Raw genomic sequence first — 16965 nt, 5'->3', positions numbered from 1 at the left:
TTGTCTGTAATGATAATTTTAGGAATACCAAAATGACAAATAATTTTGGAATGCACGAAGTCCACCACCGCTTTCTTGGTGACGGCTTTGAAAGTGACTGCTTCAACCCACTTTGTGAAATAATCAATGGCAACCAAGATGAATCTGTGCCCATTTGAAGCTTTTGGCTCGAGTGGCCCAATGACATCCATACCCCAAGCAACGAATGGCCAAGGTTCTGATATAGGATGCAACTCTAAAGGCGGTGCATGAATCAGGTCACCGTGTATCTGACACTGATGGTATTTTCGGACAAAACTGAAGCAATTCTTTTCCATGGTCATCCAGAAATAACCTGCCTAAAGGATTTTCTTTGCAAGGACATATCCGTTCATGTGAGGCCCACATACTTCTGAATGCACTTCGTTCATGATCTTTTCAGCTTCCTGGGCATCTACGCACCTTAAAAGATTCAAATATGGAGTTCTTTTGTACAAGACTTCTCCGCTCAAGAAGAAATTGTTGGCAAGCCTTCTGATAGTTCTCTTTTGATCTCCACTGGCCTGCTCAGGGTATTCCTTTGTTTTCAAAGACCTTTTGATATCATGATACCATGGTTGAACATCTGGTTCTATTTCAATTGCATTACAATAAACATGTCTTTCTTGAATTTGGATTTCCAGCGGGTCAATATGGACGTTGCCAGGATACGGCAGCATTGAGGCCAACGTAGCTAATGCACCAGCTAACTCGTTGTGGAACCGAAGAATATACCTGAACTCGACGGACTTGAATCATTTACTAAGATCTTCCACATGTTGCCTATATGGGATAAGCTTGATATCTCTCATTTCCCATTCACCTTGGGCTTACCGAATTATCATATCAGAATCTCCCATGATTTACAACTCTTCCACATCCAGATCAACTGCCATATTAATGCCCATAATGCAGGCTTCATACTTAGCGGTGTTGTTGGTATAAAAGAACCGAAGCTGGGCTGTGGCCGGATAGTGCTGACCAGTGGGCAAAACCAAAATTGCCTCAATCCCGACACCTTTTGCATTTACAACTCCATCAAAGAATATTTTCCAAACATTGGTGTCTTCTGGAATTACTTCAACTGAATTTACTTCCTCGTCCGGAAAGTAAGTACTTAGGGTTTGGTATTCATCATCAACCTGGTTCTCAGCTAGATGATCCGTGAAGGCTTGAGCTTTCATCGCCGTGCGGGTGACATAGACGACGTCGAACTCCGTGAGCAGGATTTTCCATTTCGCTAACCTTCCCGTGGGCATTGGTTTCTGGAATATGTATATCAGAGGATCCATTCTGGTTATAAGGTATGTGGTGTAAGCCAAAAGATAATGTCTAAGCTTATGGGCGACCCAAGTTAGGGCGCAACAAGTTCTTTCCAACAAAGTATACTTGGCTTCATAACTGGTGAACTTCTTGATCAGGTAGTATATGGCTTGCTCTCTCTTCCCGGTCACATCATGTTGCCCAGGACATAGCTGAACGAATTTTCCAAGACTGTCAGGTACAAGAATAAAGATCTTCCTGGCTCGAGCGGAACCAACACTGGTGGATTTGACAGATATTCTTTGATTTTATCGAAAGCCTCTTGACATTCATTCGTCCATTTGATCGCCGCATCTTTCTTCAGCAACTTAAATATGGGCTCACATGTGGTAGTAAGCTGAGCAATGAACCTGCTGATGTAATTCAGTCTTCCTAGCAGACTCATGACCTCTTTCTTGGTTCTCGGAGGTAGCAAATCCCAAATAGACTTTATCTTTGTTGGATCTAACTCGATACCCCTCCGGCTGACTATAAACCCTAGAAGTTTTCTAGATGGAACCCCAAATGCACATTTAGCTGGGTTCAATTTCAAATTATAACTGCGCAGATGCTCAAAGAACTTTCTCAAATCCCGCACATGGTCTTCGTGTGTTCTTGATTTAATGATCACCTCATCCACATACACCTCAATTTCCTAGTGCATTATGTCATGGAAGATGACAGTCATAGCTCTCATGTACGTTGCCCCAGCATTTTTCAGAACAAATGGCACGACCCTGTAACAGTAAGTTCCCCAAGGTGTGGTGAAAGCCATATTTTCTGCGTCTTCTTCATCCATCAGAACCTGGTGATATCCAGCATAACAATCCACGAAAGATTGTATCTCATGTTTGGCACAATTGTCAACAAGAATGTGGATGTTTGGAAATGGGAAGTTGTCCTTGGGGCTTGCTTTGTTTAAATCCCGATAATCAACACACACTCGGGTTTTCCTGTCTTTCTTTGGCACTGGGAAAACATTAGCCAACCAGGTGGTGTATCGGACCACTCGGATCACACCAGCTTTCAATTGTTTGGTGACTTCTTCTTTGATTTTATCACTGATGTTCGTTTTAAACTTTCTCTGCTTTTGTTGGACGGGTGGATAACCGGGATAAGTTGGCAATTTATGCACTACCAAATCGACACTCAGCCCTGGCATATCATCATAGGACTATGCAAACACGTCTTTGAATTCAAACAAAAGTTGGATCAACGCATCTCTAGTTCTTTCATCGGCGTGAATGCTTATCATGGTTTCCCGAACCTTTTCTGGACTACCCAAATAACTGGCTCAGTTTCATTTAAGTTTGGCTTAGGCTTATTCTCAAATTGTTCCAGTTCTCGATTTATTTCTCTAAAATCCTCATCTTCGTCATATTCCAGTTCTTGATTCATTATTTCACAGTTAGACATCGTTTTAGGATCTGTGCATGAAGACCGCAAGCATGTCATGTTATTTAAGTCCGTATTATTAGAACTGAAAAGAAAAAGATAAGAAAAATAGCAAAATCAGAATAGAGAAAAAGGAGACATCCATTGACAATGAAATATTGATTTCATTTCATTGAATTGAATATAAGAAGGTTTACATCGAAATCAAAAGACAATAAAATAAAAACATTCGAGTTACACCCTGAAATAACTCGTAATGTAGAAAATATGGCAAGACTGGACTACCGGGATTCCCGCCTGACAGGGAATGGGGTAGCCTTCCAATTCTGAAGCTTGGCATTTGGTCTCATGTACAACACCTCAGCAGTGCTTGTGCTTTCCCCCAGCTGGGCCATCTGGGACTCGTATAACATTTGTTTCATGGCTTCACAAATATCCTCAATCTCTTCGGCCGTGAAGGCCTCTTCTTTTTCTTCTTCCGCATATTTGGGTTTAACGAATGACTTGGCAAGATGTGGAATGGGCTGGGGCAGGACCCACCCAATTTTCTTGCGCTCATCAGCCCATTTTTCGTCGATCTCTGTATCTCGGAAACCTACGCCGAAGAACTTCTCATTGACGATCGAAGTAACGATCTCTATGATGCCTTGTAGAGATACCCCGAGCCCCTTTCCGGGCTTGTACCCATGTTTAATCATTTCAGTGGCAACCATGACCGAGGCATTAGATAAGCAGGGTTGAGGGAATGAGGCCCCTTCTTCGCATTGGTCGGCGACCACAATTTCAAAAGCTTGGTATACAATGTGCTCACTTCCTTCTCTAGCTTCGAGACACGGGACTGAAGGGTCCCGGTAAATGGACTGTTCATCCTCCCCATGTACAACAATTTCTTGGTTTTCATGCTCAAATTTGACCATTTGATGGAGAGTGGAGGGCACAGCTCCTGCAGAGTGAATCCATGATCTTCCTAGGAGAAACTTATATGAAGTATCTATGTCCAGAACCTGGAAAGTTACTTCGAAATCCACAGGGCCAATGGTCAAAATCAAATCAATTTCCCCTATTGTGTCTCGCTTGACACCATCAAAAGCGCTCACACAGACATTGTTTGGTCAAATTCTTTCTATTCCAATTTTCATCCTCTGGAGCGTTGAGAGAGGGCAAATGTCAACCCCGAACCCGCCATCTAGCATGACTCTCTTCACATAATAACCTTCGCATTTGACAGTCAAGTGAAGGGCTTTATTGTGGGCGGCTCCCTCTAGGGGCAGATCATCACGGTTGAAGGAAATCCTATTGACTTTGAAGAATCGTTCAGCCATTCTCTCTAGTTGTTCAACTAAAGTTTCAACCGGGACATATGCCTCGTTCAATGTTTTCAGGAGTACCTTCTGATGTTCATTCGAGCTCAATAACAGAGATAGAAGCGAGACCTGGGAAGGAGACTTCCGGAGTTGGTCAATTATGGCATATTCCTAAGTTTTCATTTTTCGGAAAAACTCTTCTGCTTCTTCAGCACTCATAGGCTTCTTGGGTGGAAACCGTTTCTCCTTGTTCAGTTTTAACTTCTTTAGCTCTTCTGTGTTGTGGTACTTCCCCGATTGGTTCATTTCGTTCACTTCTCCCATAATCTCTTTCCCCTTGTAACTAACCACTATTTTGTTGTAATTCCAGGGGACTGCAGTGGGGTATCTCATAAGGCTATGTGGTGCGCGGCTGATAACCATGGGCTCAGTCAGCCTTGGTGAAATTACCGGCCCCAACGTCACATAAGTCCCTTTTGGCACATACAACTTTGGCATGCGTGACTTTCTTATGCTCAAATCTTTTGGGAGTGTTCAACATGTTTCCTTGAGGCCCTAGGAATATAGAGAATTGCGTCCTTAGCAGGTGCTGCCCCAATATTTGTTTCTACAGCTTTTTCTGCAACTTGAGGGATTGGAGTGATTTTCTTCTCATTTCTAGCTTGTTTTGCCGCCGCTTTGGGTTTTGCCTCTGAATCGGCAATGGAAATGATGGCTTTTAAGGTTGGATAAAACTATTTATCATCACAAATCATTCCGATGACTGGCTCATTGTTATGAGCCGGTAATGGATTGTTAGTCACATTGGGGACTTCCTCGTCCCTCAGCACCACTCGTTTTTGTTCTATCAAATTCTCAACTGCCCTCTTGAGAGTCCAACAATCCTCCGCATCATGACCCTCTGCCCCCGAATGATAGGCACACCTGGTACCGGGCCAGTATGATAGAGATTCCGGATTTTGCCAGTTTGGAGGCACAGGTTGCTACAGACCCATCTGGATTAATTTTGGAAACAGGCTAGAGTAGGACTCACCAATAGGGGTGAAGTCATTTCTCCTGGGAGGCTCACGGGGGCATGTATTATGTTGGTAGTTGTTTTGTGGTGGACGGGGGTTATATGGAGCTTGGTGAGGATGGTTATTTTGGGAGGTGGAGCTCAGTTTTGGTTCTAGTGCTGTTGTGGCCGTGTATAGGGTTGGGTATTCACCACCGCATAGGGAGGCGGTGCCACGGCATATGCTGTATCTTGATGGGGGTAGTAGTATTGTGGGGTTCTGGGAGGCAGGTAAGAATGATTACAGGATCGACGGGGGCCTCTCGAACCTGAAGCCATCATGGCTCCTTCTTCCATCTTCTTTCGATTTGCTAAACCTCCCGAGCTGTTCTGTATGGCTTGGGAGGTGGCTCTCAAAGCAGATTGACTTATGATTCGACCAGTTTTCAAGCCATTTTCTACCATTTCTCCGACTTTTATAGCCTCTGCAAAAGGTTTGCCCATGGCAGACATCTTGTTCTGAAAATAATCGGCCTCTTGGGCTTGCAAGAAAATATTGACCATTTCTGTCTCATCCATAGGCAGTTTCACTCTGGCTGCTTGCTCACGCCACTTGATAGCGTATTCATGGAAGCTTTCTACGGTTTTCTTCTTGAAATTGGTCAGAAAATTCCTATCTTGATCTATATCAACATTGTATTGAAATTGCCTGACGAAATCTTGGGCCAAGTCGTCCCATATATGCCAATGGGAGATGTTCTGGTCCATGTACCATTCTGATGCAATTCCCGTCAAGCTTTCCCCGAAATAATCCATCAATAATTCTTTTTTTCCACCAGCACCCCTCAGCTGGTTACAGTATCGTTTCAGGTGAGCGATCGGGTCTCCGTGCCCATCGTACTTTTCAAATTTTGGCATTTTAAAGCCAGCGGGCAGGTGAACATGGGGAAACATGCACAGATCGGAGTATGAGACACTCTTTTGGCCACTCAGGCCTTGCATGTTCTTTAGACTTTGTTCGAGGCTTTTCATCTTCCGAGCCATCTCTTCTTGCTTGTGGTTTCTCACGGCTCTTTCATGTTCCATGAGAGACTCAAACTATGGGTGCTGAGGGTAAGAGTTTGGGGTAACATGAGCAGTGTCTAGCTGAAATTGCGGGACTTAAAAAGTGAAAGCTGAAGGCTCGAAGCATGGCCTGGGCACTGTTGGTTGTGCCGTAATAGAGACCAGTGGTGCGGTGAATAATGTAGAAGGTACCCCTGCAAATGGTGCATGGGGGCGAACCTCAGAAGGCATACCGATGAAATTGGCTGATATAGTGGGGTACCCAAACGGGATGAATGGGTTGGTTATGGGGATGGGGACATTGGAGGTTTCACTCATCCTAGGAAGCAGTTCGGGAAATTCGGGGATTGTACTGGGTGGTTCTTTGCCATTAGACCAAGCGTCCCACATTTCTAACATACGGAGCCGCATCCTCCTATTTTCTTCAGCAGCTACTGACTTAGGCTATGGAATAGCCGATACTGGGCTATCTTTAGGATCAATGATTGGTAGACAACTTTCGGAGGCCATAGGAACACTGCCTTTGGATCTTGTGAAGTAGGGATGGGAAGCCAGATTACCACAAAACCAACAACCTAAACAAGACATGTCTTATTTGCACACACAACAACCTGGTTAGTTTGAGATATTTAATAGATAAGGAATCGCATATTGGGGATGTAATGCACCTGAACAGTTAAATGTTTCTAAATGTCTTTGCAATGGCTGTGTGTTTCATCCCGGCTTTACTATCTCTTTTCTCAAATTTCAAATCCTGATTTCTTTTCCCTTCCCTTTTTGCTGCTTTCACTCTTTTTTCTTTCTTGTTCACTTAATTTTCCTTCTTTTTCTCTCTTTTTCTTTATCCTTTTGGTTTATTTTTCACTCAGATTGTCTATAGCTATGATCAAATCTGATGGGAATTGCCTACGTATCATGACGCCGCATGAATCAGATCATTACGTAGTTCAGGAAACAAATGCAGAATAAAAGAAAAGAATTTTTTGGTTTTTTCAATATTTCATTAAATAAAATATTTTGGAAATGACAAAGACTTTGGAAATACTGACGATTAAACATACAGACTCAAAATAGAAAAATAAACAGACTTGAAAAAGTTAAACAGACTCGAAAAGGTAAAATACAGACTCAAAGCCAAAAAAAATCAGGAATACATAAGAGCCTCCAATACTACTCCGGGGGCCCGCGGGACATCAGTCGGTCTCGACGCGGACCTGCGTGCAATCTCTTCTTGAAGGTACTCTAAAGCAGCCATCACCTGACTGACAAAAGTCATCACAGAAGCAAAGAACATGGACCTGGTCATATCTTCGCATTCATGGCACTTTATTGCAACATAATCAGCGATTTCTTTAATACTCATTCTAATGACACCCTTTTCTTGGAGCAGGCGTCCAATTTGCTGAGATCGGGCCTCCAACACTTGCGTGGCCGTGTGGTTTTGGTCTTGCAATTGTTGCATGTCTACTTCCAATCGGGAAATCAATATATAGCAATGCTCTCTTTTTGCTTCAAAATCCTTTGTTTGCTGGACCATTTCATTTTCAAGAGTGGTCAGCTTTTTCTTTAAGATCGTGACCCCTCTGTCATACTTTTGCTTTAACTGCTGAACAAAGCTTGTCCGTTCTTCTATATTTTTTGCCAATTTTGTCTGAGCTTTTATCAATTCATCCTCGGCCTTTGTCAGATCAGCCCCGTAATCACATACTTTTCGCCTAAGACTGCTTATGAGTCTTTCATCTTTTTCGCTTCTTCCTGGGTTTTCAACGGCTATTTTCATCTTCTGAATCTGAGCTCGAAGGGCTTCGTTTTTTCGAACCAATCTCTTCTTTTCTCCTTCATCCACAGCAGCCTACAAGCTACTATCAAATTTGATATTTCTAATTTGATCTTCTAGTTTGCTTATAGTGGTCCGGTAATCATTCTCTTTGGCTAACCAAGCCCATTGTTCCTGCGATGTTTCGACAAATTCTTGGATATGAGGCCTTTTAGTCGGCCTTTCAGATTCATCATTTATCGCGACTCTCTTTCCATACCAAGCGACATAACCAGGTAATGTCTCGCCCCTGGACAAATCAAGTACTCGGGTGTATGCCCCCAAATACTGGCATTCGCTCCAAATTTGGCGAACCACTTTTTCAGGAAATTGGCCATCGGAGTGGATCTCGACTACATAAGTACTAAGATCTTCATCTCTAGGAACTGTCTGGCATCTCCCAAGTTGTCTCAAAATCCGGTACGGGGCATAGGGCTGGATGCTTCAGAGACCCATTAGAAGGAAGTAGGGACCAGTGGCAGGCATGTAAATAATCTCATCAACGGGAAGCCAACCCAATATCCATTCTATCTGATCCGCGGTTATAAAACGAAGGCGGGACATCAAATCTTTGACCCTTTCCGGCATTTCAAATCCTGTCACCCGTATACCAAACTCTTCGATGCAGTTCTTCCCCGTAGACCCGCAATTCATGTATCGGGGACGGTGACAAAGGTGCTCGATCATCCACATCTGCAACAGCAGATTGCATCCCTCAAAGAACCTGACTCCGGCCTTGCAGGATGTGATGGCTCGGTATATATCTGATACGATCATGGGTGCAAGGGTGCTCTTGGCCTGGGTAGTCAAAACATGGACAACTCCGGCTACATGCAATTCAATGTGCCCGTCCTCCCTCGGAAACACTAAAAGTCCTAAAAATTCCACCATAAAGGCAAAACATCTATGTGTTTCCCACTTTGATCGGTTTTCCTTACTGCAGAGTCCATTTTTTGGACCCTCGAATCCCCTTAAATGCCCATACCGTTGGTATAGAAAGTGAAAAGTGGAAGCTCCACCTGCTAGACTTTCATTCTTGATCTGCCTGTTTATTTTCAGTAGGTCTAGAAACTTGTGGGGAGTAACGGTCCTTGGAGATATCAGATACTTGTGTCTTAATCCCTCCGCACTCCCGGCATAGCCCTCTATTTCTTCCAAGGTAGGTGTAAGCTCAAAATGTCAGAAGTGCAGAACATTGTGAGCGGGGTCCCAGAATGACACTAATGCTTCTATCAAATTATTTCTAGGTTGAATTTTCAATAGTCCACTGAGTGCCCCTAGGTATCGGTTGACCTTGTCTTGCCCTTGTTTTCCCAAGTCCTCCCACCACATGTGGAGTGCTAGTGGAATCTGATCCATAACCTTTACCGGTAAATTCTGAACAGTGCTTATTCTGCACATTTTTAAATTAGGGTGACTAGGTTAAAACATGTGAGTTTTGTTTGAAAACTGATCAGAAAAGATTATTTTTGCAAAATTCAATTTAAAACAAATCATGACTACTTTTGTAAATACGACCCTTCAGCACTTCGAAAGGGAAGATTTCAGGGTTGTATTTGCTAAATGGTCAAAAACTAGAAAAAAGGACCATAAGCGGCTATTCTTGCAAAGACGGCATTTTGGCGTCCGATCGGGACATTTTTGGATATTTGGACAAAAACGGCATCACCTAATCTTTATTTATGACGGCATTTCATATTTTAGTTATTTTTGCAAAAGCGGGGCTGGACTCGATGAGGGTTGCCTACGTATCCCACGTCCGGTGAGAATCAAACCCGGATAGTTCGGTAAGTTTTGACGTAACAGGAAAATATGATTTATTTTGAAATGACTTTTTTTTTTAAAATTTCGGCAGAGTTTCGGGATATTTTGAACACTGGGGTTTTCAGAAACGGGTAATTTTCTCTCTCCTACCTCAATCTTGGTTTTTCTTTATTTTTCTTCCCTATTCTAGAAGCCGGTCAACATGCAAGCCGAAGCAAATAAATGTACAAGTAGCACGTAAAATGCATCAGGGTGGTCTTTTTATTTCGGGTACACTTGTCCTAGACGGACCCAACCCCTGTGATGAATCCCCAAAGTCAAATGCACGTGATGCAAACAAGCGTACTTACTAGGGATCCGGCATGAGGTTAAGTTATTCTAGGTTTAAAACCTGGGTGCATTGTTCTAGACCTGACTTACCCGAGCGGACAACTCGAGCTGAGGGGGAGGAGGGGGGGAACATACCGATAACCAAAAAGCCATCCGGCTTTCTAACTGATCTGATCCTCGTTCTAAATTAGGGTATGACACTAACAGAAAAGAAGTCACGCCAGCGTGCACTTCCCAGAATATTTAGAAGACTCAGAGAGAAGAAGGGTTTCGTAACAGTTTTATATACATTTCAGACAATATCAAAGCGGTAAAAAGCGGCATTTAGCACATTAGGCCCAAACATGTAATATCAGACAATCACAAGAAAGCCAAGTATAACAGTTATTCTAAGCTCGAATTCTGAACCCTGAATCAGAGATTCTGGGTTCGATCCCCAGCAGAGTCGTCAGAACTGTCACACCTCTTTTTTTCCAAGGGGGATAGGGGAGTGGGAGTTTTTTCAATTAAAGTGACATTAAACGAAATGGGATTATTTATTTATTTATTTTAGAGTCGCCACTTGGGATAGTTATTATGGTGTCCCAAGTCACCGGTTTATTTTAGAATCCCAAATCGAGGAAATGGACTCTATTTTTACGTTCCAAGAACACAGAAGATCGGATAAGAAATTCTGTTAACCCGGGAGAAGGTGTGAGGCACTCCCGAGTTCCGTGGTTTTAGCACGTTCACTCAACTATTAATAATTGCCCTAATTATCTGATTTATTACATGTTTAAAACCTATTGTGTATTTTTAACCTTTTAAACCACTTTTAATTATTTATGAAATCTATTTGAACAAGTTGCGATGTCGTGTACTCGTTTGTTTTTGTACACATTGCGAGTCGCGTCACGTGAAACGCACCCGCGATTTGCAACATGTTTATTATTTTTTTTATTATTATTATTCGAAGTTGTTGTCGAGTCACATGAAACGCACACTCGAATTGGGGATTACGTATCATGACCATGTCACGGGAACCGTATCCACAGTCACGATGATTTATTATTGCACGCGCCTAAAGCAAACTTCGATATTAGAAGTTGTTCATTTCCTATGTTTGAGATTATGTGAAGGTCAAGGCTTCATAAGATTGAATATTTGAGAAGGAAACATAAATAAATTCGATTGCCATTTTGGACTACGAACTAACCTGTGGCTTAAACAAATATTTTACATCACAGAGTAGTAAACCATAAATTAATAGAAGAGGTCAAATAGTTAAGAAATTGAAACCGGAAATTGGCAGATATGAGATTTGCTAACTTTAGCAGACAATTAATGTTTTAAGAGGAATCATCCAATTACTAAATGCATGTATGTTGTGAGATTTCGCGTGTTTAAAATTATTAAAGAGCAAAAGGACCTAGCAAACATGAGAGATTATATTTGTAAACAAGTTGGGCTAATTCAAATACATTATTGATACATTCTAAGCTGGCTGTCAAAACCAGAAAATAACACATTAGGCATGTAAGCTACTATATTAACTGATGAAGAAGCTCAGAGTGGGCCTGCCAATAAAGAGTGGGCCTGGCAGTATTTGTGGTGACCAGGCCCTGATTAACTTTCATGGCCGAAGGCTAATCCCATTATTATTAACTTGCTGCAGAATGGGCCATCTATCTTCTCCAGCCCAATGAAATAATATTCTAATTTTAAGGCTATTAACGCATTGTAAAACTCAATCTGTGGGGTAATTATACAATCATCCAAACATCTATTACTTCAAACAGTTTGAATAAACACAGAAAATTTACAATCCAATTCGATTGAATCTACAAAATACGCAATCGATTTCAGTTAACACTTTTAAAACTAGCAGATCTCCTAGCTCATTTCAGCATGTATTCTTCTTGGCAAACGCAGCATTACGACGCCCTACATGGATTTGATGCGGGTCTATGTTCCTCAATTTACCATTGTGACCAACTGGTGGCCACAATTGCCAATTGATTGATCTTCAGCAATAAATAAATTTTAGAGTAACGCACAAACATACTTCAAAATCTGATTGGCAAAACAAGCAAGATTATCCAGATAACTAGTACGAACTAACTTTGAACAAGAAGTTCACAAGTGAGGATTTAATATCATGAAACACACTTAACAAACAGAGGTGAAGTACGGGAATGCACACGGTTTACCAAATAAGCAAATCACCAAAGAGGAAAATGAGCATTTAACAGTAACCAGTATGATTCTAAACCCATCTATCACAAACAAACTAAACATACACAAGTTAAGTCATGAGTTTACATGTCTCGTCCATCATAATCAATTAGAAGCATAGCATAAGTAAGAAATAGCATGAACAAGCTTCAGTCACTATATTAAAAGAAATGCGAGTTTTACAGATGTGTACCTAAAGCTGGAAACAAACTTGAATAATCCAAACAAAGCAGAAAATAAGTCTCTGAAGTTGAGAGTTGCAGCAGGAACACAACTTAGCAGTAACAGCAAAAGCAGTAGAAAAGCAGCACAAAAATAACTCCAATCTTCAACCAGCAATCCAGAAATTACTCAAAAGAAACCTAGCAATACAGAAAAGCAGCGGGAGATTCAGGTGATCCCAAGTCTTCATTTTTGCTTTTGTATTAAAATAGAATCCTAGAGTGTTTTTTGGTGAAGAAATCTGTATGAGATGAGAGCAGAAAAATGGAAAAAATCGCCAATCCTCTTTGTGTCCTTTTAGTGTGAATCTCTATCTCCTCTTTAACGTGTGTTTGTGAGGGGTATATATGCTGTGAATAAAAAATCAGAGAGGGTCTGTTAGGAGAGGAAATTCTGTCCGCGTGAATCAGGGAATGTGAGAGGAGTAGGGAATATTTCCTAACCGAAAATAATGCTAGCTGCCCTTTTCCCTGTTGATTCTTTCCCTTATCTTCTTTTTCAAAAACACCCGGGTCTGGTGCCCATGACCTGGGTCGGGCGCCTATGACCAAATGGCCCATAACAAATTGACCCAACATAAATCAGCAAGTCAATCAAAAAAAAAAAGAAAAGAAAAACAAAAACAAAAAAATGCAACCAATCATAATTCCATTTTCCTTAAACAAATTAAAATCATTTTGATAATGCAACTAACCTAATCAAACAAAACAAAAAGTTTAACACTTTAATCCTAATTTCAAAATTTTAAAAGATAAGAAGAGAAAAGAAGGAAAGAAAGAAAACACAAAGAAAATAAGAAATGAGGAAGAAAATACCTAAAAGCTTCTGCTCGGAGACCCAATCGACGGAAAAAATGGGAATTGAACTCATCATCAATTGATTGCTCTTATCAAGAGCAAACAACTGATGTTGATTTCGAATTCACAAGGTCGAGTCTCGAAAGAAAAATTCTGACGGTTCCAAGATCTAAAAATTGCGAAATTATGGTTTTTTTTTTAAAGAAACTAAAATGAGATATAAGATGAGGAGGAAGAGGGGATTGTGGGGTGTGAATTTGAGGGAGTTGTTTGGGTGTAGCCGCCGACAAAGTAGGGTTGGGGAGTTTTAGGGCGGCTAGGTTTGGGGGTGAGGGAGATGAAGAAGAAGTGAAATGGTTTTTAGGGTTTTGTTTTTTTTTTGGGGGGAGGGGGGGTCTCTGTTTGGACAAATTTAAGAGAAAGGGGTGGGGAGTTCGGGACCGTTGGATTAGATTAAATGAAGGGTTGGGATTGACTTGGTCCAAACGGCGTCGTTTTGGGTTTGGGGAGGCTGGATCGAGCAAAAGGGGAACTGGGTTGGGGCGAAAAAATGACTGGGGCCTCTTAGAGACTGGCCCAGTCCGGTTTTTTTTTTTTTTAGCAACTATACCACTCAGCATCACTTTCCTAGTGGCTAATATATAAATAAAATCTCAAAATGGGTCCAAGGCTTACAAGATGTCCAAACCACAATAGAAGTTGCATGAAGCTACTAGCTATTAAAAAGATAGAAAAGCTAAAATCTAATGAACTAGCAATTATAACATAATAAGTTGAATGCTTCCTTCTTATATCAGTGTATGTGAATCCAATTGTCATTGGCAAATACCAAGCAGCACCTATCAAGCTCTCACCAAGTGCCAGGGTATACTGTCCATTGGCTAAAATAAATTCCAAACATCTCCACTACAGAGTTGAAGCCAGCATAGTCTTCCAAGTGTAGCTACTATATGATCTCCATATGCAGTGGACTGATTTTGTCCAAGTATTAATCATGTGCTCACTCATCAAAATTAATGTGTAGAAGAGGTGCTTGGCTTTAGGCAGGCTTTGCAGGGCAAAAGCCAGGCTTGAGCTGCCTTTAGGCAGGCTTTGCAGGGCAAAAGCCAGGCATGAGCTGGCTTTAGCCAGGCTTTTCAAGGCAAAAGCCAGGCATGAGCTGGCTTTAGGCCGGCTTTGCAAGGCAAAAGCTAGGAATGAGCTGGCTTTAAGCAGGCTTTGCAAGGCCAAGGCCAGGCTTTGAAATTGTTCCTTTTTGTGATCTTGTAAGCTCAGATCCTTCCCTACTAGTACCTTTAATGTAGACATCATTCTAAACATTGTTAAACCATCCTCAGATTGAGCATGAAAGCATGCTAATACCACTGAGAAATGATTCAACAATCTCCAAAAATACCATATGATGGGTTCAGCATATTCCTTAGCATTTGGACATATCAGAAGTAGGATAAATTATACCATCCCACACCTGCTTATCGTATTTTTTCTATACACTATCAAAGCACCCCGAGAATGAGCATGGGACCATGCTAATACCATTGGAAAGTACCTTAATAGCATACTGAATGAGACAAAGAAACATACAGGTTTGTGCAGAGTCCAATCGTGTGAAGCCATCAGTCTGGGGTTCTTCTCTTTGCTATCCTAACCCTAAAGTTAGGTGATTGAGATTTGTCTAGATTGATCAACCTCCTCCCTGCACTAGGCAGTTTAGAAAATGAATGAAACTCAGATGTACCTGCAAAAAAGAACATAATGTTAGCTATAAAATCCGCCACTGAGTTTCCTTCTCTGAACACATGTTAAAAGATCACATTGAAGTTGTCCTTCATCTCTACAATTTTCTTCACATCCTGTGCAATTACCCAAGGAGGATCCCATTCCCCTTCTATCGCCTTCTTCATCACCAATGAATCAGTCTCCAATATGAGAGGCTGAAGATCATGCTCCACACAGTATTCCAACCCTTGAAGAATAGCCTTAGCTTCAGCTACCACATTAGTTGTCACTCCCAGGTCTACTACCCTAGCATACACCACATCACCTTCATCATCCCTCACACAAAATCCTAGGGAGCTAGGTCCAGGATTGCCCTTTGAAGCTCCATCAGTATTATATTTGTACCAACCATGAAAAGGAAGCTGCCATGTTACTCTTGTAGTGATCAATATAGGTTTATATCCTTCAAAGTATTGAATCATGTCTGGCCATAACAATGGAATATTAGGCATCCAAGCATACCTCACCATTGTCAGTTGATGCAATATCCTATTTATCTCATGAATCACCCTATTTGTGGACACTGAACCCCCATGTTTACCTGCATTTCTTCTCTTCCAAAGCTCCCAAGTGATGATAGCTGGTACTGCTTGAAATAGTGGCTTTAATTTTGGACAACACTGAGCATACCACCAGTGCCTTATAATCTGCTTCAATTGAATCAATTGCACAGTAATTCCAGCAGCCCCCATGAACAAGTTCCATACCTTAGAGGCAGTAGGACTTGTGACAAATATATGCTCAATGGATTCCTCTTGGGGCTGCTGACAACACCAACACCTAGACATCACAATTTGCCCTTGCCTCCTCCACATGTCATCGGTGGCTATTTTCTTCCTCCACAAGAAGAAGGATATCTTGAATGGCAAACCTTTAATCCATATTAACTTGAAGTCCTTATTAGGATCAACCCTATGCCTTAATATTTTCCAAGCACTACTAACACTGAACTTGCCTGAAGGAGTTGGCATCCAGTATGGCCTATCCCAATATCCCTCACCGCCTTCATAGTGCACATTTAGCCTTATATGTTCTGCAATTTCCTCATTGAAAGTTTGATCTAGCAGTTGATCATCCCATGCTTCCCATTTCCGCAGTTCTTCCACCTCCTGAAGACCTTCATTGATTGGAAAGTCTTCAGGTAATACGTGATAAAGTGCACCCAATCCAGTCCAATTTTCATGCCAAATATTAGTGGTTCCACTCTTCAATTCCCATACGATCTCATGTTCTACTTCTTCCCTAGCATTCAGCATTTGTCTCCAAATATGAGACCCTTCCCTAAAATGCACCACTGTTGTTAGCTCCTTCTTGTAATACTTATTCCACATGAAATTAGACCACAATAATTTTTTGGTCCTAAATCTCCACCATAGTTTAGCAAACAGTGCCCTTGAGACATCATGTAAGGACCTAAAACCTAGGCCCCTTTCCTCTTTAGGAAGGCAGAGATTTTTCCATGAAGCCCAATGTCTGCTTCTCCCTTCTTCCTTTGTGCTCCAAAAGAAACTAGCAAAAGTCTTATGTAGATGCTCCAGGATGTTGTTTGGTGGATCAAGGATTGATAACATATGAACTGGCATACTTTGCAACACACTAGAGATGAGTGTTGCCTTTTTTCCAAATGACAGCAGCTTTCCTTTTCAAGAATATAATTTAGTCTTTACCTTCTTGATAAGATCCTCATAATAGTCCTTCCTCCTTCTAATGTAAAAAATAGGACACCCTAGATATGTGAAGGGGAATTTACCTCTTGCAAATCCAGTAATAGCTCCAACTGCCTGAAACAATCCATTAGCAACCTTTGAATGCATGTAGCATGAACTCTTATCTTTGTTGATCATCTGGCCTGATATCTTCTCATAGTTCCCCAATACTACCATAATCTTGCTCAAGGAGGGAGGATGAGCAGATGCAAAGATTATCGTATCATCAGCATATGCCAAGTGGTTTAAAGGATCAGAC

General features: G+C 41.5%; 1 protein-coding gene across 1 annotated transcript; it reads right to left on the bottom strand.

The window, feature by feature from the left end:
• Positions 1-1468: 1468 nt before the first annotated feature.
• On the bottom strand, positions 1469-5931 carry LOC138908206 (uncharacterized). The gene is made up of 6 exons (XM_070198854.1): positions 5343-5931; positions 4559-4734; positions 3001-3719; positions 2602-2800; positions 2027-2494; positions 1469-1975 (listed from the first exon to the last, which is right to left on the bottom strand). Exons 1-6 carry the CDS (start codon positions 5929-5931, stop codon positions 1469-1471), a joined length of 2658 nt encoding a protein of 885 aa, XP_070054955.1.
• Between the last annotated feature and the right edge of the window lie 11034 nt (positions 5932-16965).

The sequence above is a fragment of the Nicotiana tomentosiformis genome, chromosome 3 (genome assembly GCF_000390325.3).
Source record: "Nicotiana tomentosiformis chromosome 3, ASM39032v3, whole genome shotgun sequence".
In the NCBI taxonomy this organism is placed as follows: Eukaryota; Viridiplantae; Streptophyta; class Magnoliopsida; order Solanales; family Solanaceae; genus Nicotiana; species Nicotiana tomentosiformis.
The sequence above is the reverse complement of the archived record's forward strand: the minus strand, read 5'-3'. Positions and strand labels throughout refer to the sequence as shown.